This window comes from Quercus suber, unplaced genomic scaffold (assembly GCF_002906115.3).
Source record: "Quercus suber isolate HL8 unplaced genomic scaffold, Cork oak 2.0 scaffold_131, whole genome shotgun sequence".
In the NCBI taxonomy this organism is placed as follows: domain Eukaryota; kingdom Viridiplantae; phylum Streptophyta; class Magnoliopsida; order Fagales; family Fagaceae; genus Quercus; species Quercus suber.
In genome coordinates, this window is record NW_027069594.1 from 290395 (window position 1) to 315680 (window position 25286).

General features: G+C 34.0%; 2 protein-coding genes and 1 pseudogene across 4 annotated transcripts; all 3 read left to right on the plus strand.

Annotated features, from left to right (window-relative positions):
- Positions 1-710: 710 nt before the first annotated feature.
- Positions 711-3382, plus strand: LOC111984222 (peroxiredoxin Q, chloroplastic). Its single transcript, XM_024015848.2, has 4 exons — positions 711-1054; positions 1174-1311; positions 1515-1604; positions 2977-3382. Exons 1-4 carry the CDS (start codon positions 851-853, stop codon positions 3193-3195), a joined length of 651 nt encoding a protein of 216 aa, XP_023871616.1. The 5' UTR covers positions 711-850; the 3' UTR covers positions 3196-3382.
- A 383-nt stretch (positions 3383-3765) lies between these two features.
- On the plus strand, positions 3766-5946 carry LOC111984223 (peroxiredoxin Q, chloroplastic). 3 transcript variants are annotated; one of them, XM_065776258.1, is made up of 4 exons: positions 3766-4174; positions 4289-4426; positions 4623-4712; positions 4937-5460. In XM_065776258.1, exons 1-4 carry the CDS (start codon positions 3974-3976, stop codon positions 5048-5050), a joined length of 543 nt encoding a protein of 180 aa, XP_065632330.1. In that variant the 5' UTR covers positions 3766-3973; the 3' UTR covers positions 5051-5460. The 3 variants fall into 3 exon arrangements, with proteins under 3 accessions (XP_065632330.1, XP_023871618.1, XP_023871617.1); XM_024015850.2 differs by lacking the exon at positions 4937-5460 and adding an exon at positions 5504-5946 and having other exon boundaries at positions 3771-4174; XM_024015849.2 differs by lacking the exon at positions 4937-5460 and adding an exon at positions 5492-5946 and having other exon boundaries at positions 3776-4174.
- A 15345-nt stretch (positions 5947-21291) lies between these two features.
- LOC111984233 (peroxiredoxin Q, chloroplastic-like) lies at positions 21292-24230 on the plus strand (annotated as a pseudogene).
- Positions 24231-25286: the final 1056 nt, after the last annotated feature.

Below are 25286 nucleotides of genomic sequence, written 5' to 3' on the forward strand. Positions count from 1 at the left end.
GAGACGAGAGGGTTACATATACCTGAAGAAATAGTTAGATACTCCAACACCTGAAGGAACAGTCAAACACTCGAAGAGATTTAGATAATAGCAATATTTGAATTTTAGAAAATGTAATTCAAAGTTATTCTCAAGTCTAACCTAATTAGAAATCCAAAAGCAAACCTCTTAAGCTAAAGTATAGATATTATATTTGTAAAGGAATATGGGTTCATGGCTATTGTCAATAATTAAGAAAGTTATACTACTAATTGTTAAATTATGGTTAAATTTAACCATTTTGATTTTGAAATCCCATTTTCTAGGAGACTTGTATCTACTCAAATGACACATTTATTTTCTGATTTTTGATCTTATTATTTTTCACCACACAAGTGAAACAGTGAAAGAAGGAACCCATGGTTAAAAGTTAAAACAACTAATAAACAGAGTTTTTCATATACCACAATTTTTGTTACAATTATGATGTGGAGGATTGTGAATGTAACTAATTTCCTATCACTTCCACATAAACTTACAACTTTTTTTTTCACTTTTCACAATTTTCCGGTAAAAATTGTGGCAAAAGTCATTTCAAAATAGCTGTGTGCTTAGATTTTAAACCAACAAAAATAAAAATCTAATTACCAGCTTGCCCAACAAACAAATTTTTTGAGGAAGGATATGGGTTAGAGACAAGGGGCAGTAAATGGTTAGCAATTGTCCACGCCAGAAGGCAGAAGCCAATCTATATCTATTCCCTATCTTTCCCAAGTAAGCACCAACACAAATCTAAACTAGAAGAGCAAAAGAAGTGGGAGTGGCTCACTCATAGGAGAACCCTTCATTCATTGCTTTCTCTATCCGATCCATGGCTTCACTTTCTCTCCCAAAGCACTCTATTCCCTCTCTACTTCCCACTCAAACTCTTAGTCCTAGACACTCATTGTTCTCTCATAACCTTCCAATTATCTCCAATTCATCACAATCTCAGTTCTATGGCCTTAAGGTCTCTTATTCTTCATCCTTGTCAATCCCATCTTCTTCTTCTGTGAAGGGTTCCATTTTTGCCAAGGTACATTACTTTACAATATAAAATTGTGGTGCCAATGCCACAGCTAGTCATTTTGTGATAATTAAGAGTTATTGGTTTTATTATCACCTACGACTATGAGTTTTTGTGTTTCTTGAAAGGTGAACAAAGGTACGGTCCCACCATCATTCACATTGAAAGATCAGGATGGAAAAAATGTGAACCTCTCCAAATTTAAAGGCAAGCCAGTTGTGGTCTATTTCTACCCAGCTGATGAAACCCCTGGCTGCACCAAACAGGTCCTTTTTTTTTCCTCTGCCAGTATTACATTTCTTACTAGCTATTATTATTACTACATGGTACATAGTATGATCAATGTTTTTTAAGTTGTTACTTTTATGGGAATAGTTTCACATAGACATATTTTCCACCCAAATGCAATTAAAGAGGGCCTTTAGGTTATGCAGGCAGGAACTAACAGATTACTATTATACTCCGACAGGCTTGTGCTTTCAGGGATTCTTACGAGAAATTTAAGAAAGCAGGAGCTCAGGTTGTTGGGATTAGCGGTGACGATCCATCATCTCACAAGGTAATACAATATAACCTTCTCACATAGAGTTTTAAAAGAATCCTTTTTGCTTGTATTTTCTGGTACAATATACACCTCAATTCTACTATAGTATGTATTTTAGATAGTCTCACATATAGTCTTCTTTAATCTAATTGTACAATTTCTAAACGTCACACCTAGTGCACAGAGCTCTCAATTTTTGCAAGATTTGGGAGAGGTCTTGATAGACAATCTTACACCAATTTCTTTAATCTAATTGTACAATTCTGAACTCCAATTAATCATATGTAACTCTTATTTGGTGGCATGATAGCTCTGTATTTGTTTTACTTATGTACTATTGTTAGGAATCTATGTCATTGAGTTGTAATTACACAATTGTGCTATATTGGTTGTAACAGATAGTTAATTACTATGGGTTAATGTTTGTTACATTGGTTAATAAAGGGATGAGTAGTTAAGCAGTAGTAACACTGGGAGGTAGTTAGTGGACCATGGGTTACTTAGAAGGGTCCACGGGTATAAGGGATAAAAGCTTGTAACAGAGGGATTCATTGTGAATAATACTCATTCAGTTTACTCTCTCTCTCTCTCTCTCTCTCTCTCTCTTCCATGGAGGTTAGGTCCCCTTGAAGTGACCAACATCTTTTTCTGCTTAATCCATTAGAAAAAACCATAACATTTGGTATCAGAGCCAACCATCGCCCCAATTAATCGGGTATAGCTCATTGAGTATGGAATCAAATGAGTTGCAGCTTTGTGGTCAGATCCTAGAAGGGGCAACCTAGAGGCTGGATTAAAATTACTAATAGTTGAGTGGAGCCACCATAAAGAGAAAGGGCTACCAATAGGTCAGTGTCGCTAGAGTGAGTCGTCATGGACGTCGACTGCGGAGCGTAGTGGTATGTTATGATCCTAGTGTCCCAAATTGGTTAAGTGTAAATTTAATCACGTGTTTATAAGCTCTTGGACACTCTTTCCTCACAAGTCGGTTTTCAAGGGTGAGTTCTACCTATGGGTTTGTAACAACCATCTTACCCACCAATAATAGAAATGCTTCATGCAAGGTCCTCTTATTTATTAGGCATGTAAAATGGGACCTGACTACCTCTAGTTATGTTGTGATATTGTACAAATTATCAACTCTTTTTTTCAACATATAATTGGGTAATCATATTGAAGCTTGGTTCTTTTGTCAATGGATGTAATATTTTTTTATCACAGATCCTTATAAATTAGTCTTAGTAAGCTTTTGCAATTTCAAGGCTAATTAAGCTTTTTGAAAATATAGTTCATCCTACCATTGAGTTATTGTGATATTTATAATCTTGTAATTGTAGCTAATCATGATTGTGAAGTTGACAATGAAGGTTTAAATTAATGTTTGTAGGCTTTTGCAAAGAAATATAAGCTTCCTTTCACTTTGCTAAGTGACGAGGGGAACAAGGTGAGGAAAGATTGGGGAGTGCCATCAGATCTATTTGGAACTCTGCCAGGAAGACAGACTTATGTTCTTGACAAGAATGGGGTGGTTCAACTTATCTACAACAATCAATTCCAACCCGAAAAGCATATTGATGAGACTTTAAAGTTACTTCAAAGCCTTTGAGCCTATTGTAATCTCTTCGATTCTTTTTATGCCTCCTTCCTCTGTCTCTTGGAGTTCAACAAGTATTTGTTCTTGTACCATTCAAAGTCCTTAATTTGTTAAATTATGGTTAAATTTAACCATTTTGATTTTGAAATCCCATTTTCTAAGAGACTTGTATTTACTCAATGACACCCTTCTTTTTTTACTTTTTATCTTATTATTTTTCACGAAACAATGAAACAGTGAAACAAAGAAACAAAGAATCCGTAGTTAAAACAATTAATATACAAAGTTCTTCAAATACCATAACTTTTATCACAATTATGACATAGGAGATTACCATAACTTTTATCACAATTATGACATAGGAGATTAAGAGTATGATTAGTTACCTATTACTTTCCCATAAGCTACTACTTTTTCTTCACTATTCACAATTTTCAAGTCAAAATTGTGACAAAAATTGTGTCAAAATAGTCACAATTTTTGGGTTAAAATTGTGGCAAAAGTCGTGTCAAAATAGCTGTGCTTAGATTTTAAACCAATAAAAATAAAAAGCTGATTACCGACTTGGCCGACAAACAAATTTTTTGAGTAGGGTGTGGGTTAGAGACATAGGGCAGTTAATGGTTAGCAATTGTCCACGCCAGAGGGCAGAGGCCAATCTATTTCTATTCCCAATCTTTCCCAAGTAAGCACCGACACAAAACTAAACTAGAAGAGCAAAAGAAGTGGGAGTGGCTCACTCATAGGAGAACTGGAGAACCCTTGATTCATTGCTTTCTCTATCCGATCCATGGCTTCACTTACTCTCCCAAAGCACTCTATTCCCTCTCCCAATCAAACTCTTAGTCCTAGACACTCATTGTTCTCTCATAACCTTCCAATTATCTCCAATTCATCACAATCTCAGTTCTATGGCCTTAAGGTCTCTTATTCTTCATCCTTGTCAATCCCATCTTCTTCTTCTTCAGTGAAGGGTTCCATTTTTGCCAAGGTACATTACAATATAAAATTGTGGTGCCAACGCCACAGCTAGTCAATTTGTAATAATTAAGAGTTATTGGCTTTATTATCGCCTACGACTATGAGTTTTTGTGTTTCTTGAAAGGTGAACAAAGGTTCGGCCCCACCATCATTCACATTGAAAGATCAGGATGGAAAAAATGTGAGCCTCTCCAACTTTAAAGGCAAGCCAACCGTGGTCTATTTCTACCCAGCTGATGAGAGCCCTGGCTGCACCAAACAGGTCCTTTTTTTTTCCTCTGCTAGCATTACATTTCTTACTAGCTATTATTATTACTACATACTATGATCAATGTTTTTTGAGTTGTTACTTTTATGGGAATATTTTCACATAGACATATTTGTCACCCAATTGCAATTAAAGAGGGCCTTAAGGTTATGCAGGCAGGAACTAACAGATTACTATTTTACTCCGACAGGCTTGTGCTTTCAGGGATTCTTACGAGAAATTTAAGAAAGCTGGAGCTCAGGTTGTTGGGATTAGCGGCGACGATCCATCATCTCACAAGGTAATACAATAACCTTCTCACATAGAGCGATAGCTTTAAGTTTAACAGCAGAAGAATCCTTTTTGCCTGTATTTTCTGGTACTTCTAGCCAGAATGAGTTACAGCTGCTAAACATATTTAATGTCGTATGTATACACCTCAATTCTACTATAGTATATATTTTAGATAGCCTCGCATATGGTCTTCTTTAATCTAATTGTACAATTCCTAAATGTCTTACCCAGTGTACAAAGCTCTCATTTTTTGCCAGAAGATTTGGGAGAGGTCTTGATAGGCAATCTTACACCAATTTCTTTAATCTAATTGTACAATTTTTAACTCCAATTAATTATATGTAACTCTTATTTGGTGGCACGATAGCTCTGTATTTGTTTTACTTATGTACTATCTTGCTCACCAATAATAGGTATGCATCATGCAAGGTCCTTTTATCTATTAGCCATGTAATGTATGTATGCCGCAAGTGGCGGAATGGGACTTGACTGCCTCTACTTATGTTGTGATACTGTACAAATTATCAACTCTTTCTTTTAACATATAATTGGGTAATCATATTGAAGCTTGGTTCATTTTTCAATGGATGTAAATTTTTTTTATTTTTTTATTTTTATCACAGATCCTTATAAATTAGTCTTAGTAAGCTTTTGCAATTTCAAGACTAATTAAGCTTTTTGAAGATATAGTTTTCCTAACATTGAGTTATTGTGATGTTTATAATCTTGTAATCATAGCTAATCATGACTGAAGTTGACAATGAAGGTTTAAATTAATGTTTGTAGGCTTTTGCAAAGAAATATAGGCTTCCTTACACTTTGCTAAGTGACGAGGGGAACAAGGTGAGGAAAGATTGGGGAGTACCATCAGATTTATTTGGAACATTGCCCGGAAGACAGACTTACGTTCTTGACAAGAATGGGGTGGTTCAACTTATCTACAACAATCAGTTCCAACCCGAAAAGCATATTGATGAGACTTTAAAGCTACTTCAAAGCCTTTGAGCCTGTTGTTATCTCCAGTTCTTTTTTTCCACCCTTCCTCTGTCTCTTGGAGTTAGACAAGTATTTATTCTTGTACCATTCAAAGTCCTTAATTTGTAATTACTTTTAGATATTAGCCAGGTTTGGACCCTTCATTCCACTGCTAGAGAAGGTGATCATCATTTCTGCTCTAGAAGAACATCAAGGCTATTTTGACAGTTTCAATGAATGAATATCAAATATGAATCTTGTTTTTATAGGTGAGGTTTCAGTTGTTTTTACATTTTCATTGTGCAATTCTGGGTTCAATTAATAATGTAGCCAACTGCGTGAGCTTTGAGGGGTTATCTAGTGTCTCAACCCCCTCAATTTGACACAGGGAAGACCATGAGCCACCAAGGACATGTCCTTAAGGATGAAATTCTGAGTTTTGGTTATGAGCAATTGCTACTAGAGAGTTTCAAGCTGTTTTTCTCTCTGATTTTATGGTTATCCATAAAATCCTAAAAAATGGGAGGCAACAACTTCAAAGTACCAGGCAGCAACAACTTATAACAACACTTAAGAATTTTCGATCTTAAATTATGTCTGAATTAACCTTCCCACCAGGTAATTTTCTGGCAACTTGTTAAACATGCTACAGTTGTTTTCCGATATTACACATGTTATACATTTAAATTTATTCTTCTTCGCAACAAAGAAAGAGTCGGCCCAAAGTCTGGAGAGAGAGAAATTACGCATCATAAATGCATTGTATCAGAGAATTGAAAATAACGTGCAAGAGAAAGCTTAATCATGCTCTGGATCACAGCAAAGAAGAAAAAAAGAAAAGAAGAACAAGGAAATTAAGCGAGACTAGTCAACAGTAGTTTTATTGTAAACGACAATAGCTTACTTGTATAGGATAAAACTACGGGTAGTTTAGTGTAAATGAGTTAGTTATAATACATGCCACGTGTCAGCTTGTTAGTGGCTGGATTATACTTATCTTAGTGTGAATTGAAGGTTCCATTTAGTTTTGGAGCTTAATTAGGGAACTAGTTAGAAAATGGTTTTTACTCAAAATGGTTTTTCTTTTTCTTTTTCTTTTTTTAACTGAAAACTTTTACTGCAAGGAAAAGGAAAAAAAAAAAAAAAGGATTACAAAGTTTGATAAGAGACTTCAACAATTGAGGGAGAAAGATGCTCAAGGAAAGGATCTAACTTCATTTGTGAGAGTTATTCTGAATGTTGCCAAAGTATCAAGAGTACAACAGTGAGATTGTGGACAATGATGATGAAGATGGCTTGTCAAAAATGGATATGGGTGGACGAGAAAGTGATCTTTTGTTTTGTTTATTTTTTGGAATCAAAAGCATGCAAATTCCATATTTATGCTGAAGAATGTTTTGTTTGTTATATGAACATAAGGTATAATTGATGCTTAGTTTTAATCCCTTACCTTATTATATTGGTTTTGAATAGCATGGAATATCCATTCTATGCTGCAATTCCATATTCTTGTTCAGATACACTAGAAAAAAAAAATGGTTACTATCAGGGATGGATTCAGGATTTTAAGTTAGAAATGACTAGAGTATAAGTGAAAAAAAAAAAAAAAAAATTGGTTACTAAGTAGTTGATTTTCCCATGATCTATAAGTCAAATAAGAATTACATATATTCTCTCTCACAAAAAGACTAATTGTATTAATTATAAATTTAATATTTTTCAATTTACAAAATCTACTAGTTTTCAATTATAAATTTATTTAATTTAAAATTGTTAGTTATAATATGAGTTAACAACATGGGCAAGTAATATTTTTACTAGGTTTTTGTCTTTGTCTCTTTATCTCCATCTTTTTGTCTCTTTATCCACTTACCTACTGCCCCAAATGCACTATTGCCCAATAGGCCAATATTATAACTTTATTCACAAACCACAACTCACATCTCACAAATTTTCTTTTGGATAGAACCATAGGTTATATACTTGAAATGGGTAATGTGTTTAAATTTTTTTGGGTTGGGCTGGGCTGTATAGGCTAATATGGAAGGGGGCTTAAAACTTTTTAAGAGGGGGCCCAACTATTAAAAAAAAAAAATGGCCAGTGTGACTGGTATATACATAATAATTGATGCTTAATACTGTATTAAAATGCTTTTGAACAGGCAAAGGTTGTCTTCATTGGTGGGGCTTCGAGATAGAGAAGGAATTACAAATTCATTGAGCAAAAAGAAAAAATGCCAAATGTAGTATTTCAGTTTGGTTTGAAAATGCAAGATGATCGAAAGCCACTATGAAGATGACCTACAACCTCAAAAGAAGCTTTCGAATATGAAAATTGATGCGTCCATAAAAACTATTAAGGTCGTCCATCTTAATGGACGGTCATTGCGTCATTAGTAGGCCATCAAAGATTTATGAGTAACCGCCGAACACATTCAATAACGATCATCAAAGGCCTTAAACCCTTTCATCAAGACAAAGAACGTTACAATTAGGATAATAATCACCCTCATTTATGTCCAAAAGCTATCTAAGTCACCTATAAAAGGGACAATCTGTCCATTTGCTAAAGTACGTCAAAAAACTACTACAAAACACTATCTATATATGAAATATATGGGTTGGTACTAATTTAAGCATCGGAGGCTCCCCTACCGGGCACAACCTGGTGGTCTTTTCGATCTATTTCTACTTTATCTTGCAGGTTCTATAAGGTCGTCTAATGCTTCGGATTGAACAAGGGACCCAACTGACAATTTTGGCATCATTAGTTTGGCGCCGTCTGTGGGGAAAGACAAGTCATTGTTCTCTTCCCATGACAAAAGGTCACTTAGTTCATTCAAAAGATATGAACACCATGATACCATAGTCACTCTCGGTCAACTAGAAGGAATGTGGTGTAAAGATCCTCTGATAGAAGCAGATCTACCCCTGACAAAGCAATCTTGTAGTCTTTCAACCCAAAGGGACGAGCACACGAAATTTGGAGGCCAAATCAAATCACCTCGATGTGATTTCACAAAAAATGTCATCGTGTTACTGTGAGTTGATGATCCCTGGCACAAACGAGATGGTTCACGTCAAGAACCCAAGGTAACTCTTATACCTTTATTCAAAATAAATAAATAAGAAGTAAGAGCAAAGATAAAATTGCCCCAAAGATACATAGCCTACCCCACTGAGCCATTCTACGAGTATCATTGCTCAGGTATGTCTATGGGTTTATTCTCCCAAAAGTTTATTTTTCTACCTGATACTATTACGTTTTGCATAAGATTTTAAATTCCTAGATTACTCCAAATAAGTCAACCATAATAATGGTAGTTCCAAATCACATCTTTGTCTTTCTATATTAGTTTTAGATCTCAATTTAATCATTCAAGTTGCTATATATGGTGATATATAAATGGAAGGAATAGGAATCATAGCTTCGGCTAAAGGCTTTATAAAATAACAATTAAAAAAAAAAAAGGTGGTATATAATTTAACATCTACGTGAGATTTGGAAATACAACGAATATGCATTTGTGAAATTCCTAATCTGGTGTTAAAGAAATATGGGAAGTAATTGGTCAGCTATATACTTGCGATTTCCATTACAGTTTGCTATGTGGTTTAGTGGAAAATTTTAATCCTTTTGTAATGTCCAAATTTCCCATTAAAACTTTTGTTTTAATGTCAGTAGTTTCTTACCAATTTCAGTTTGTAGTGTTGGCTAAATTTGGAATTTTCTTTAATGCCTAGTATTTGGTTGAATATAAACATAAGATTAATGGAATCTTAAAAACTATTAATCAATTGCTGCATTATGATGCCTGCTGTAAAAAAACGTTTTCCTTACTGACTCTTATTGACAAATGTGTCGATATACATATATAAATAGTTATACGTTTCTAGTTTCTACAGCTATGTCTTGAATTCCATGGGAAATTTGGAATAATTGAAAATGCTCATGTTTCATACAAGAAAAAATTTGATGGGATTTATGAGTATTTAAATATATATATATATATATCATGAATTTTTATGAACCCCATTAATTATGGTGTTTCTATTTTCAAGAACCTAATATTGAGAAGAATTCATGTGCCTTTAAATAATTAAGAATTTTATGTGCCACGTTTTTCATTTGAATTTTGTCAAATAGTGGGGGTATTGAAATTGAGGAACAAGAAAAAAAAATTTTAAACTACAATTGATGAGACTTATTGTGCATATATATATATATATATGAATATATACATCGATACATGCTTTTTAAGATAAATACAGTCAACCCAATGTGGAGCAAATCCCATTTTGATCATTCACAATTTCACATGTTCTATTCAGTTGCATGTTTGATGTTAGACATACTTGTTTGGCATATAATTCACCAATGTTGGTATTGACATGTATGGTGCCACTTACCAGTTTATCACCCATTTTCTTTCCTAAACGTATCTAGATTAAATAGGAAAGATGGAGTAAACATGTTATTGCCTTGCAATAGGTAATAAAACTCAATGCTTGAATATTAGAAAATATTTATTATCTTACCAAAATTATAATTTTGGACATTAAATGGCAAGGTCAAATTTTATTGCCGTTTCAAGTTATAAAAATAAAAACCCATTTCAAGCATTAAAACTAGAATTCATTCTATTGTCTTTTTATAATTTAGAATTATTTTTAAGGACTTCAAAGATGTTTTAAAAAAAATAAAAGACAATAAGTATGTACATCTTTTTACACCTCTAGTTCTCAACGAAAATTAAAGATAGACCATGTTTAAAGTAGTCAGTACTCAAACGTATGACCTGAAGGGTATACACTTATTAAAGTCATTATTTGAGAGCAATCAAGATTATTAATTTGTTAATATTTTTTGGAGCAAAATGAAGCTAGTAAAGCTCGGAAAAAAAAAAAAAAAAAAAAAAAAAAAAAAAAAAAAAAAAAAAAAAAAAAAAAAAAAAAAAAAAAAAAAAAAAAAAAAAAAAAAAGCTTGACATGAAAAATAAATCATCCAGCAGAAAAAGGTCATGGACATGGACCTGCAATAATTGTTGAGAATATTGCAGATGTTTTCCTTTCAGATAATTTCTATGTTAAGGGCCAAATACAAGAGGAGGCAAAAGAGATCAACTTTTGTGGTTATATGTGTTTATGCTGGAGAACCCTTATTTCAGGGAAGGTAACTAAGAAGCAATTTGTTTTCTATGAAAGATGTGAATTTTCTCTTCAAAGATCAAACCAACACGATGCCAGGTATGTTATCTGATAATTTCAACTTAATATATTGTTTATGATTAACAAGTCTAGGCCGTCCATCTGCTAGAAGATGGGGAACCCTAAAGCCTGTGTGTCATTATTCATGACTCATAAGTTATAAGTCATGAGGCTAGATGGGTAATAAGATGGGATAGGTGTAAACCACCTTTTATTCAGCTTAACTGTCTACCCACGAGGCCAAGTCTTTTGTTATCCACTAGTAGCATGTGTCGTCATGCACCTTTCATGTTTATCATATTCACCAATTTCATGTTATTGTTTCTTATGTCATTTGAAATGAATCATTAAACAAGCCTTTGAATAACTAATTATAGGCTGAAACCAAACAAAAAAATAATTAGGGAATATTATTTCGGTTATGAATTAAAACCCCTGGATTATCTTCCTTATGCGATGAATAAGTTTATGGTGCTTAAGTTTTGCAATTAAGGACCACTTAAGGTAAAGGCTCTACCAAATTTAAAGACACTAATTTTGAATATTAAAGAAACATGAAGCCAAAAATATACCATCTTACCAAAATTATATATCGTAATTTTAGATATTAAATATGTGAAGTCAAACCTTAATGTCTTTCAAGATTTAGAAAGCATTAAAACCAGAAGTTATTAGGTTGCCATTTTAGAATTTTGAAATTAAGTTTAAGAATTTCAAAGAATTTTCAGATAAAGAAAGTTAGTAAATATATGTTTCTACTTTCTACAATTACTTTCCTAATGAAAGTTAATTCTATAAATGTTCCTTAGAGCAATCAGTCAACTATGTTAGTTATTCTCAAGAGTACTACAGTAGATATCAAACAAAGTCAAAACCTTCATATTGGGTAGTAAAGAAAAATACAGAGATGCTCTATCACCGCTCTTCTTTCCTAATATGTCATGCTAAAATAGGAAAGGTGAAATCTAGTATTAATGCCTTGCCAAAGTGTTTTTGTCTTTCCAAAATTATATCATGATTTTAGAGTTTAGACACTAAAGAGGCTAATGTCAGATTTTACTATCTTACCAAATTTAAGAAGACTATTTTTGGACATAAAAGAAAGTCCGATGAGCTTGGCCAAACCTAATCAATATTAGGTAGGTGGAAGCTAATGACAATGAATATTTTATTTTTCTACTACAACTGCACCTTGTGAAAACTTTCATGATTTACGTAGGTTTAAATAGATCGATTATACATGAAATACAAGTTTGGCAAGCGCATTATATATACATGTCCAAAAAAGCTAATATAGCAACAGTCACCATAACAATTATAAAATAATAATGTTGACTGCAACACCATGGATTTTCTATGTTGATGATATACGGTCTAAGAAAATGACCAACCGATAAAGAGATCAGTAGAATTATACATTTATGTAAAAAAGAAAAATTTACATCATGATGTATTAGAAACAAAAAATTGTGATATTTGGGCAATATCAAATCTGAATCTTAATAGGAAATTGCGATTTCCCTTTTTCTAAGAGATATTTTTATTGCTTAGATGACTCCATTTGAAAAGTCATAATGCCTCTAGGCTCAAGCCACAACAAATTTTATGCATTTGTCTTAATGTTATTTATGATTTCTTGCTTGGCAATGTTGCTCCAAGCCTAATGTTTTACGCAGTAAGAATATAGATAGTACAACCACCAAGCTAGTTTAACTAGACTATCTCAACTGTACACATACTCTCAAGTCAACTGGATCAAGAATGAGAATCTATCAAGAAGAGCCTACTAAGAAGAAGATCAAAGGTATGTGACATGATAGCATCATATCACCCCATATCTCTATCTATATAGAATTGATTGACACTGATATAAGGTAATTTTGTACCAAGGCCAAAAATCACGGAAAAGCCTAGAGTCTTTCCATAGCATCATTAATATTTCTTTCTTAAAAAAAAAAAAATGCTATATCAGTACGCTATATGTCTAATACATAGTGGCTCACACAATGATATGTAAGAGACATGGTGTTAAAACCTTAGCTTGAATATATATTGAATGTGAAAGTATGATGATAGATCATGTATCAAGTATAAGTTCTCTTTTCAAATTGTATTATATGCGTAACCAATTAGGCATGTGTTCAGAAGAATCTTCTCCTATGCACATGCCAATCTTGAGCTTAATGGGATCACCCCTTAAAACAAACTAGAACAAAGGCTAAACGCCCTATAAAATCTTACCAGTGGTCCCTTTATTCATATAACATGTGTTTAATGAAACACTTTGCAAGTACATGTATAAATTGCAGAATGACAGGACTTTAGACAATCGATCATAATAGTCAAGTGAATAGCCCAAGAAGAATTTGGCCAACTAGGCCATTGTCTCAACAAAGAGACAAAAAGCGAAAGGTCATTTCATTGGTTGTGATCAAACGATAAAGGAAATAATAATAGAAGCCCGTGGGATTGTTTTCGTCCCTCAAGGAAGGAAATATAACCTTGAATGGTCAACATGCCCTAGTCCTTGCACCTTCAAAAGAATGAAGCAAAAGAGATTTAGGCCACAAAAGAGGTAAAACTCTAGGATTACAAGGAAATAAGAAAAAGGTCCACCTAGGCTATTGGTAACTTATTATTTATATATGAATTGTTCTAAAATTCTTGTCTAACCAAGTCTTGGCAAATGCATGTGCAACTTAATGCAGATATCAACATGGCCTCAGAAAGGTCCAAAACGACATAGCGTCAAGAAATCTTTCTAGCAATAAATGACAAGATTCTTTAAATGGATGTAAGTCACCAAAAAAACAGTTAAGTGATAAGATTCTGCCAAGACGGATGTAAATCACTGATGAAGCCTAAGTGACAAGATTCCTTAAATGGATGTGAGTCACCAAAAAATGGCTAAGTGATAAGGACAAGATTCCGCTAGATTGATGTAAATCGCTGACGAAGTCTAAATGACGAAGCTCTGTAACTAGATATAAGTCACCTAAAAGTGGCTTAGTGACTAAATACCCTTAGACGAGTGTAAGCAAACAAGGATTCTCACACAAAAAAAAGTCACACACAAATCAAGAATATCAAAACATGACAACTAGAAAATGAAGGAAAGAAGAAGCATCGAAGTGATAAAAAATGGTTGTCCAAAGAAATCATCTCACTCCTCAGCAGTGATAAAAAATGGTCGTCAAAAGAAATTACCTTACTCTTCAGCAGAAATAAAAAATGATCGTCCAAAGAAATTAGCTCATTTTCAAGATCAAGCTATGAGGGACTCATTTTCAAGATCAAGCTATGATCTCTCAAATGCCCAAAAAGACTTTCAAAAGGCAGATACTAAGAAGTCGTCGCAAAAATACTATCATTCTTGAAGAAAAAAGTAGTTAAAGATAAAGAAGTCTGAATCTAAACAAGTTAAGAATATTCCCAAAGCCTGACTAGCACAAGGCAAAATCAGACTTGGAAATGGGAGGCAACTAATGAGTCCATAAAAACTATTAAGGTTGTCTATCTTAATGGACGGTTATTGCGTCATTAGTAGGCCATCAAAAATTTATGAGTAACCGCCCAACACGTTCAATAACGATCATCAAAGGCCTTAAACCCTTTCATCAAGACAAAGAACGTTACAATTAGGGTAATAATCACCCTCATTTATGTTCAACAGCTACCTAAGTCACTTATAAAAGGGACAATTTGTCCATTTGCTAAGGTACGTAAAAAAAGTACTACAAAACACTATCTATATATGAAATATATGGGTTGGTACTAATTTAAGTATTGGAGGCTCCCCTATCGGGCACAACCCGGTGGTCTTTTCGATCTATCTCTCCTTTATCTTGCAAGTTCTATAAGGTCGTCTAATGCTTCGGATTGAACAAGGGACCCAACTGACGATTTTGGGATCATCAAAAATTTTAAGCTACGGTCTACTCTTTACTGTTTGTGCCTCCTGATAATTTATCCAGGCTAGTCCAGTTATAATGTATATACGATTTAGGCATTTGCAGCGATTGCCGTCGAAAGAACAGGAGTAATGTTAAAATTTATCATTTTTTTTTAATGGCAAGTAGTGATTATTGAACACCACTTTTATTAACACAAATCCGAACATACCAGTTCAGCGATTGTGCGAAATTGTCTCTACTCTTATTCACCAATTATGTAGAAAAATGTAAATATTTTAATCATCAGCTAAGCTAGATTACCGTTTAACACTTTTTAAATTTCATCTGACTACTTATATGAGTATGTTTGGATACCGCTTATTTGCTGAAAACTAAAAACTTATTACTAAAAACACTGTAGCAAAATAATTTTTAAATGTATGAATAGTGTTGTGGCACCCAAATTTACCTTGAAATCTGCGTTTTGCTGAGTTTGGTGATTCATGAACAATACTCATGAGACCCATTAAAAAAAGGCAAAACGAAACACCCAGTCCAAATGCACGCTATATATGGCACATGAGATATGTGGATATAGCATATATGAGAGAACAATTAAGAGGAAAGGATCTATCTAATTAAACTGGAACATCAAGTTATATAACAAATTCACGGATAATAACCCCTCACCATATTTCACGTTTAAATGGAGATAACAATCATGTCTGGATATATATAATTGAATCTAGATTTTAAATCAAGGGTTGGAATTCCCTAATTATAAATCTATAAATTTTTAATTTCTTTTTTTTAATCCATTTTATACAAGTGAAGACAAGCCCAAGGTGCACACTTCCTTAAGAGTAATACAATAATTGAATCAATGATGAACAAATTGTGAACAAATATTTCATCTAAAACCAATTTGGCTGAAAATGCAGAAACACTGTTCAAACTTCAAACCTTGTAATCATATTTAGTAATAACCTCTAAATGAAGACAACTTCTAATTCATTATAAGTTTAAAACATATTCAATATGAAAGAACAACGAAATTGTTGCATTTCTTTCACCAAAAATAAAAAGAAACACATTACTCCTATAACCTTCTATTACGATTACGAAAGGACCAATTAAGAATAACCCGTCAGTTGTATTTCTTAATCATAGTTTACACATTCTGTTTTGACCCAATAGACCGAGGAAAGAGAAAAACCAAAGTTGCAAACCATTTTTGCCTCTTCAGATGTTGAACAGGTCCTTCTCTTTGATCCAAGAACCAACAACTTCTCCTATGCCATTCACATCAAACGAGTTAAAATAGCTAAAATGCTATTTCAACACCTAAAACACTAAAAAAAAAAAAAAAAAAAAAAAACCTTCTACATTAAAGGTGTTAAATATATAATTTTTGAATTTAGATCTTCTAGATTTTCTAGGATACTCTATCAAATAGATTTTCTTAAATCTTAACAAATTTTTAATGATTTAATAGTCTAGATTTTACCATGTTAGCATTCCACTAACAATAATCTTAATTGTTTTGTTTGTAACATTATTTTAAAAATATTGTTAGTGTCATGCTGATATGGCAGAATCTAAACCATTAAATTATTACAGTGTGGTTAAGATTAAGGAAATCTATTAATATAGTACCCTAGAAAATCTAAAGAATCTAAATCTATAATTTTTTACCATCTAGTTACAATAAAATACCATCTCTAACAATTTACTGTAGCTACAATTATACACAAAAGATGTTATTTTATTTAGTTGCCTCTTGCTTCTTCATTAAAAAAAATAATAATAAAGAAATAATATTTAAATGAAGTAGTAAAAAAATAGGTATTTGATATTCGGTGAATTGTAAAATGAGATGTTAAAATAGATAAATTAATTTTTCAAGTTGTTAAAAGCTAATTTTTTTTTAACACATTTGATGTGAATGTTGTTATAATCTAACCCATTTTACCTTTTATTATCAAATTATCAAAAAATAAAAACCCTTATTGTCCTATATAGACAATTTATCCCATTCAGCCATTCTCATTTTCCATCAATTTTAAATCTCATACTCTGTGTGTTTTTTGTTTGATCTTCATTGAACGAATCTTGAACTTGGCTTAAAATAGGAAAAAAGTGATTATGCCTCCCGTGTCTTGCCACCATAGGCAAGGATGGACACAGGATTTCAAGCTGGGGGGTGGAGATAAGCGGAAAAAAAAAAAAAAATCAAATACGCACCTATATAGTATTAATAAATTATCAACCAAGACAAATACCCAAAATTATTGTTTCTTAATATATTAAGATACAATCATCTACCAACCAGAAAAAAAAAAAAAAAAAAGATACAACAGCTCTTATTAGAAACAGAACAAAATCCGCTACTTGGAAACTACAAAATTTTCAATTTACTTAAAACTCATCATAGTTCAAATGAAAATTAGCATTAAATATTGATGGAATGATTAAAAAAAAAAATCATTGTTGGAATGACATAAGTGCACACTAACAAGTGAAAAACCATTGCTAGACACAGGTGCATCTCAATTGTTTCAAAACTTTTTTTTTTTTGGCTAACCAATTGTTTCAAAACTTGTTTAACTATACTAATTGCAACTTTATCTCACACCCTTTTTTTTCTCAAAAAATACATACATACATACAAATATATATATATATATATATACAATTTATCATGCATTATTAAATAAAAAAATAAACTGAAAAAGAAAAACATGACTAATAGAAGGTGGCAAATGCTAGCACAGACCTGTTTGGTTTAAAAGCACAACCAACCAAACTTTTGTGCTTTGATTGGCAAGAAACACAATAGATAGCCATCTGTCACAAGTAGCTGAAAGGCTTAAGCAACTTCTAACTGCCAACACAAAGTCACCAAACAAAGAGTAAGGGTCAGTTTCGATATAGCTAAAAATTGAAAATTGAAAAATACTGTAGCAAAATAATTTTTAAATGTGTGAATAGTAACGTGGGATCCATTTTTAATGAAAAAGTTGTTAAAAAGTGAGATTTATAGGTCCCGTGACTATAAAGTTGCTAAAAAGTTGATTAAAAGGTGATGGAAAATTTGCTGAGGTGTGCACTATTTGGTACCAAAGTTAACAATTACGGCACAGAGAAAAAAAGGGGGGGCTGAAATGTGTTTGCATCCAGACGTGGATGCAAAACACGCAAACCAAACGTACACTAAGAAGGTTCAAACAGAGACTATCACTAAGAATTAAGAACTTGTTATCCAAAATGGACTCTTGAGTCTTGACTAGGCTAGTCGGCTGGGATAAGGGGCCCAAGTGTCTCTTTTTTTTTTTTTTTTTTTTTTAATTTAATTTTAGCTACTAATTTTTTTTTATTGGACCCGGGGGGCTCGGGCCCCCACTTGGGTCCGTCCCTGACCATAGGTCTCGTTTGATTTTTGAAGTTAGAAAAGTGAGATAAATGGGTTTTTGAGATTTGAGGATTAATCAATTGATGGAGCTTGCATATGTTCTTTTTAACAGAGAATGTGCTATCAATTTTTTGTTTGTTAAATATATATGCAGGTTATTTTATTCTCTTGAATATAAGCTTTTGAAGCTCCTCACTTTTGATGACTAGTTTTTGGACATTTTTCTATGAGAGGTGCTACGTGCATAACATTTTTACAACAAATCATAGGTGGTTATTGTTATTGGTTCAAATTTAAACCTAACACTAAGATTACTTTTTTACCCAAACAATAACAACCCATAATAACTTAGAGCATCCACAACAGTAGAACTAAAAATTTAGCTATTTAGCTCCATCAAAAGTTACTTTATCTATTTTATTTACACACATGCTGCAGCAGTGGATCTGTTTTAGCTTTCAACACAATAAAATAATATAACTACTACAATAAAATAATATATCCCATTACCCAAAAAACATCCACAGCACCAACCATAACCACCTTTACCATCAGTCACAGCCACAACCACACTCACAACCACCATCACCACCACCACCAGTCCACAGCAGGAAAAAAAAAAAAAAACAGAAGCGGCACAACCACCACCAACACAGCATCACCAACAAACCCACAACCACAAATCACAAACCGGGCCCACAAATCACAAATTGAACCCACGCTAATACGACCCACCACCACCGCCATCTTCACCATGACCCCTGAAATCTAGCAACCCAAACGCCAAAACCCACCAAACCCAAATCCAACTACCCAAACATCAAGACCACACACCGATCTCAACCCCAATACCAACACACACCGGAGCACAACCACGACCCAGCGGCAAAGTGGATGTGAGGGAAGCCACTTCGATCCATGAGGTCGGGGCACAACCACGACCCGGCGGCTAGAGCACAACTTTGAGAGAGTTTGCTTGAGAGAGTTTTGCGAGATGAGATGAGAGCTTTCAGATGGAGTGATTGAAAGAGAGAGAAAGGCACAGTGTGAGTTTTTAATAAAATAATCGGGCTAGGAGTAAAATAAATTTTTTTTTTTTAGCTCTCATGAACAATGCACATCTATCTATAGATGTGCACTGTAACAATGGAGTTTTAAAAAAAAATAGATTTAGCTCCACTGTTGCATGCTTCTTTTTGGTGTTTTGGTGGAGCTAAAATAGCTATATAGCTATTTAGCTCCACTGCTGCAAGTGCTCTTACCACTTAGTATTTGTTGTGAAAAATTTATGGACATATCATTTCTCTTTTTCTATAGCATATTTATCTTGGCAAGAGGGGCATATTTGGCAATATCAATGTATGAAGCAAGCCTATATAAGGCGATGTTAGGGGTGGTTTGCAATATAAATATTTCCTTCTTTTCTTTTTCTTTTTTATTGAATATTTGATGTGCATAAAATATATACAATAAAGTACCCTTATATTTACATATTTAGCCATACTTTTTTGATATTTTGTTACTAATTATATATTATCTTTGTGTCGCTGGTAATAAGAGTTTTACATGCAAAGTGGGGCTAATGTCAATTGCTAACCTTACTTGAAGAAACCGGGAAAGCATGAAGTAAAAGGAAAATAATTAAAGAAAATAAAAGAAGGAAGAAGAGATCCAGGCGTGAAGTGTAGAAAGCAAAAGAAAAAGGAGTAAAAAAATAATAGAATAGGAGAGCTTTCGTGGACAAGAGATGTACAGGTGGGCTTGTGGTCATAATTGCATATATGATGTTGGGCTTTCTTCTTACTCCACCAAAGCACAAAGAAAATAGATAATTGGGCCACTCCGTGAAAAAAAAAGGCTGGATGTTCTACTTCTCTGGGCTGAATCTTTACTTCATGGACGCTCTCTTCTCTTAAGTTGGCTTTCTAATCGGCCTGGCCCATCTAGCATACAACTTCTGACTTGTTCAGATTGAGTAAGTGGCGGAATGGGACCTCACTACCTCTAGTTATGTTGTGATATTGTACAAATAATCAACCCTTTTTTTCAACATATAATTGGGTAATCATATTGAAGCTTGGTTCTTTTTTCAATGGATGTAATATTTTTTTGTCACAGATCCTTATAAATTAGTCTTAGTAAGCTTTTGCAATTTCAAGACTAATTAAGCTTTTTGAAAATATAGATCATCCTACCATTGAGTTATTGTGGTATTTATAATCTTGTAACAGTAGCTAATCATGATTGAAGTTGACAATGAAGGTTTAAATTAATGTTTGTAGGCTTTTGCAAAGAAATATAGGCTTCCTTTCACTTTGCTAAGTGACGAGGGGAACAAGGTGAGGAAAGATTGAAGAGTGCCATCAGATCTATTTGGAATACTATCCGAAAAACAGACTTATGTTTTTGACAAAAATGGAGTGGTTCAGCTTATCTACAACAATCAGTTCCAATCCAAAAAGCATATTAATGAGACTTTAAAGCTACTTCAAAGCCCTTGAGCCTGTTGTTATCTCTTCAATTCTTTTTATGCCCCCTTCCTTTGTCTCTTGGAGTTAGACAAATATTTATTCTTGTACCATTCAAAGTCCTTAATTTGTTAAATTATGGTTAAATTTAACCATTTTGATTTTGAATTCCCATTTTCTAAGAGACTTGTATCTACTCAATGACACCCTTCTTTTTTATTATTTTTGATCTTATTATTTTTCATGAAATAGTGAAACAAAAAAACAAGAAACCCGTAGTTAAAACAATTAATAAATAGAGTTCTTCAAATACCACAACTTTTGTTACAATTATGATATAGGAGATTATGAGTATAGTTGACTACTTATCACTTTCCTATAAGCTACTACTTTTTCTTTACTGTTCACAATTTTCGGGTCAAAACTATGGCAAAAGTTGTGTCAAAATAGTCACAATTTTCGGGTCAAAATTGTGGCAAAAGTCATGTCAAAATAGTTGTGTGCTTAGATTTTAAACCAATAAAAATAAAAAGCTAATTACCAGCTTGGCCGACAAACAAATTTTTTGAGAAGGATGTGGGTTCGAGACATAGGGCAGTTAATGGTTAGCAATTGTCCACGCCAGAAGGCAGAAGCCAATCTATTTCTATTCCCCATCTTTCCCAAGCAAGCACCAACACAAAACTAAACTAGAAGAACAAAAGAAGTGGGAGTGGCTCACTCCCTTCATTCATTGCTTTCTCTATCCGATCCATGGCTTCACTTACTCTCCCAAAGCACTCTATTCCCTCTCTACTTCCCAATCAAACTCTTAGTCCGAGACACTCATTGTTCTCTCATAACCTTCCAATTATCTCCAATTCATCACAATCTCAGTTCTATGGCCTTAAGGTCTCTTATTCTTCATCCTTTTCAATCTCTTCTTCTTCTTCTTCTTCTTCTTCAGTGAAGGGTTCCATTTTTGCCAAGGTCAATTACTTTAGAATATAAAATTGTGGTGCCAATGCCACAGCTAGTCATTTTATAATAATTAAGAGTTATTGGTTTTATTATCACCTACGACTATGAGTTTTTGTATTTCTTGAAAGGTGAACAAAGGTACGGCCCCACCATCATTCACATTGAAAGATCAGGATAGAAAAAAATGTGAGCCTCTCCAACTTTAAAGGCAAGCCAACTATGGTCTATTTCTACCCAGCTGATGAGAGCCCTGGCTGCACCAAAGAGGTCCTTTTTTTTTCCTCTGCCAGTATTACATTTCTTACTAGCTATTATTATTACTACATACTATGATCAATGTCTTTTGAGTGGTCACTTTTATGGGAATAGTTTCACATAGACGTATTTGTCACCGCCAATTGCAATTAAAAAGGGCCTGCCTTTAGGTTATGCAGGCAGGAACTAACAGATTACTATTATACTCCGACAGGCTTGTGCTTTCAGGGATTCTTACGAGAAATTTAAGAAAGCAGGAGCTCAGGTTGTTGGGATTAGCAGCGACGATCCATCATCTCACAAGGTAATACAATAACCCTCTTACATAGAGCGATAGCTTTAAGTTTAACAGCAGAAGAATCCTCTTTGCCTGTATTTTCTGGTACTTCAGCCAGAATGAGTTACAGCTGCTAAACATATTTAATGTCGTATGTATACACCAATTCCACTATAGTATATATTTTAGATAGCCTCGCGTATATATGGTCTTCTTTAATCTAATTGTACAATTCCTAAACATCTTACCTAGTGCACAAAGCTTTCATTTTTTGCCAGAAGATTTGGGAAAGGTCTTGATAGGCAATCTTACATCAATTTCTTTAATCTAATTGTACAGTTTTTAACTCCAATTAATTATATGTAACTCTTATTTCGTGGGATGATAGCTCTGTATTTGTTTTTTTTTTTTTTTGGTCAACAAACAATATAACATTAAGCTTAGGAGTTAATAAGTCTATTACACCTTAGACAAGCTTTATCAGAAGAGCTCTGTATTTGTTTTACTTATGTACTATCTTGCCCACCAATAATAGGTACGCTTCATGCAAGGTCCTTTCATCTATTAGCCATGTAATGTATGTATGCAGCAAGTGGCGGAATGGGACTTGACTACCTCTACTTATGTTGTGATATTGTACAAATTATCAACTCTTTCTTTTAACATATAATTGGGTAATCATATTGAAGCTTGGTTCATTTTTCAATAATTGTAATTTTTTTTTTAATCACAGATCCTTATAAATTAGTCTTAGTAAGATTTTGCAATTTCAAGAGTAATTAAGCTTTTTGAAAGTATAGTTCATCTTACCATTGAGTTATTGTGATATTGATGTGACTGAAGTTGACAATGAAGGTTTAAATTAACGTTTGTAGGCTTTTGCAAAGAAATATAGGCTTCCTTACACTTTGCTAAGTGATGAGGGGAACAAGGTGAGGAAAGATTGGGGAGTGCCATCAGATCTATTTGGAACACTGTCCGGAAGAGAAACTTATGTTCTTGACAAGAATGGGATGGTTCAACTTATCTACAACAATCAGTTCCAACCCGAAAAGCATATTGATGAGACTTATGTTCTTGACATTTAGAGCCTTTTAGGCGAGAACCTAGCTTTGATGACTCACAAACTACTCATTTTCCTTTATCATCCCTAGCTAATGGTGCACTAATTATGTTGGGCTTGGAAGGGGGTAAGGTGAGTTGAGGCTTGCCACTTGAAGGTAGAAAACTGGTGATGATACTTTGGATTTGAGGAAACCTCACAAATTCGGATCTAGAAGCTAACTCACAGTTTCTAGCAATTTCATAGGCATGATCTAAGGAAGTGACTCCTCGGATGGTCAATTCATTCATAATGCTAGGATTTAACCCATCCCTAAACCTACATAATGTTGCAATCTCATCGTCACCAATTTGACATCTCATTTTGTACTCTTTGAACATCTCAATATACTCTATCACAGAACTAGTACCTTGCCTTAGGCAATTCCATTCACCTAACATGGAACTCTTATAAGTTAGGGGAAGATAATTCCTTGAGAGTGTATCTTTCATTTCTTGCCAATTAGTGATGAGAGGTTGATGTTGTCGCCTAAAGGTAACTTCAAGGTCCTCCCAGAAAAGGTTGGCTCTACCTACTAGTTTCATTTTTGCATACCTAACCTTCTTATCTTCAGCCCAATTATGCCAATCAAAAAATTGCTCCATTTGGCGCAACCAATCAGTGAAAGCCCATGGATTAGGACTCTACCATCAAAGGTGGGTGCTTCTATTGTCACTTTTGACATCTTATCTTCAGTTTCCCTAACATCCTTATGGTCATTATGATTACGATAACCTTGCCTACAGGGTGGTGTACCCTCTTGGTCAGTTTCATTCTCATTCCTTTGGATGGAAGCTTCTACTAATTCTACTCTAGTGGATAGGTCTAGGAGAACTTTCATTAAATCCCCTAAGGTTGGTTCTGTTGGTTCCATGATGGGTTTGGACTCGAAACTAGACTCAAAACTAAATTGGGATTTGGAAGTAGATTGTGATGTGGAATTTGACACTATGCGACCACTACATAAATACATGCAAAGGGTATTCTACATGTGAATGCAAGTGAGACCAGTAAACATATCCCTAGCAATTTCATGTCCAGTATAAAACAAAAGCTAACCAAATAGAGTAGGAAAATTAGTCATTGGCTAAATTGCAATCAAGTAGTACTAATGCTTAAAGTATTGACAAAGAACCTAACACTGAACAAGACTAACTCCACAACTAATAGTAAGGTTTACCTACTTTGAAGGATTTAAAACACCTTTTTTTTTTTGGTTGAATGGGTAAGAAGAAATTTATGGCAACAAACAATAATTTATCAAAGCCAGCAGTTTAGAATATCAAACAAAAAAGATCAGGTTCAAGTATTGTTTGTGAAGGGCATGTTAACCAAGCACGTAGAGAATATATTGACAAAATTTTGAACCAGTAAATTAAATCTAAAAAGAGAAACAAAATTCACACTTGTGCGGGTCCACTGGACAGGCTGGCTACCACGTATGAATTTAAGGCAGGAAAAATCCTTTTCTTTTCTCTCTGTGTACTCCCAAACAAAAACTTCAAACCACTAGGAGTAGTGTGGAGCAGTAGGAACTACGGCGAAGCTTGGTCTGGTGTTGGTGGCGCACAAGGTGACGGCTTCCAGCGGTGCAACAATGACAAGGATCGGGCTCGTGGGTCGACAGAGATGGTCTGGTAGTAAGCTGATAGTGGTCTGAAGGCTGGATCATCGTCGTGGTGGCGCTAGACAACAAAACTGGAAGTCGCCGGTGTGATGGAGAATGCTGCTGGTAATGGAGGCTGACGACGGCATTGATTTCTTGTGGACCTGATCTGCTTGTGTGGGTTGTGTTTGGCTATTGTGTTGGTATTGTGGTCTGATGGGATGAGAAACACGAAAGGAGATTTTTTTTTTTTTTTTTCCCTTTTTTTGAATAAATCGATTTAGCTTTGATACCAATCTGATGCAGGACAATAATAAAGGAACAAGAAAATGAAATGATAAACCTAAGAATTAGCTCTTAGGTCACTTGGAATCAGCACCAAGCTAAACCCTTAGGAATCAGCCGTAAGGACCTTTAGAGTATCT

Coding starts and splice junctions, on each gene's coding strand:
- LOC111984222 (XM_024015848.2), top strand. CDS start 851: ATGGCTTCACTTTCTCTCCCAAAGCACTCTATTCCCTCTCTACTTCCC. Junction 1,055..1,173: donor AGGGTTCCATTTTTGCCAAG/GTACATTACTTT, acceptor GTTTCTTGAAAG/GTGAACAAAGGTACGGTCCC. Junction 1,605..2,976: donor ACGATCCATCATCTCACAAG/GTAATACAATAT, acceptor TAATGTTTGTAG/GCTTTTGCAAAGAAATATAA.
- LOC111984223 (XM_024015849.2), top strand. CDS start 3,974: ATGGCTTCACTTACTCTCCCAAAGCACTCTATTCCCTCTCCCAATCAA. Junction 4,175..4,288: donor AGGGTTCCATTTTTGCCAAG/GTACATTACAAT, acceptor GTTTCTTGAAAG/GTGAACAAAGGTTCGGCCCC. Junction 4,713..5,491: donor ACGATCCATCATCTCACAAG/GTAATACAATAA, acceptor TAATGTTTGTAG/GCTTTTGCAAAGAAATATAG.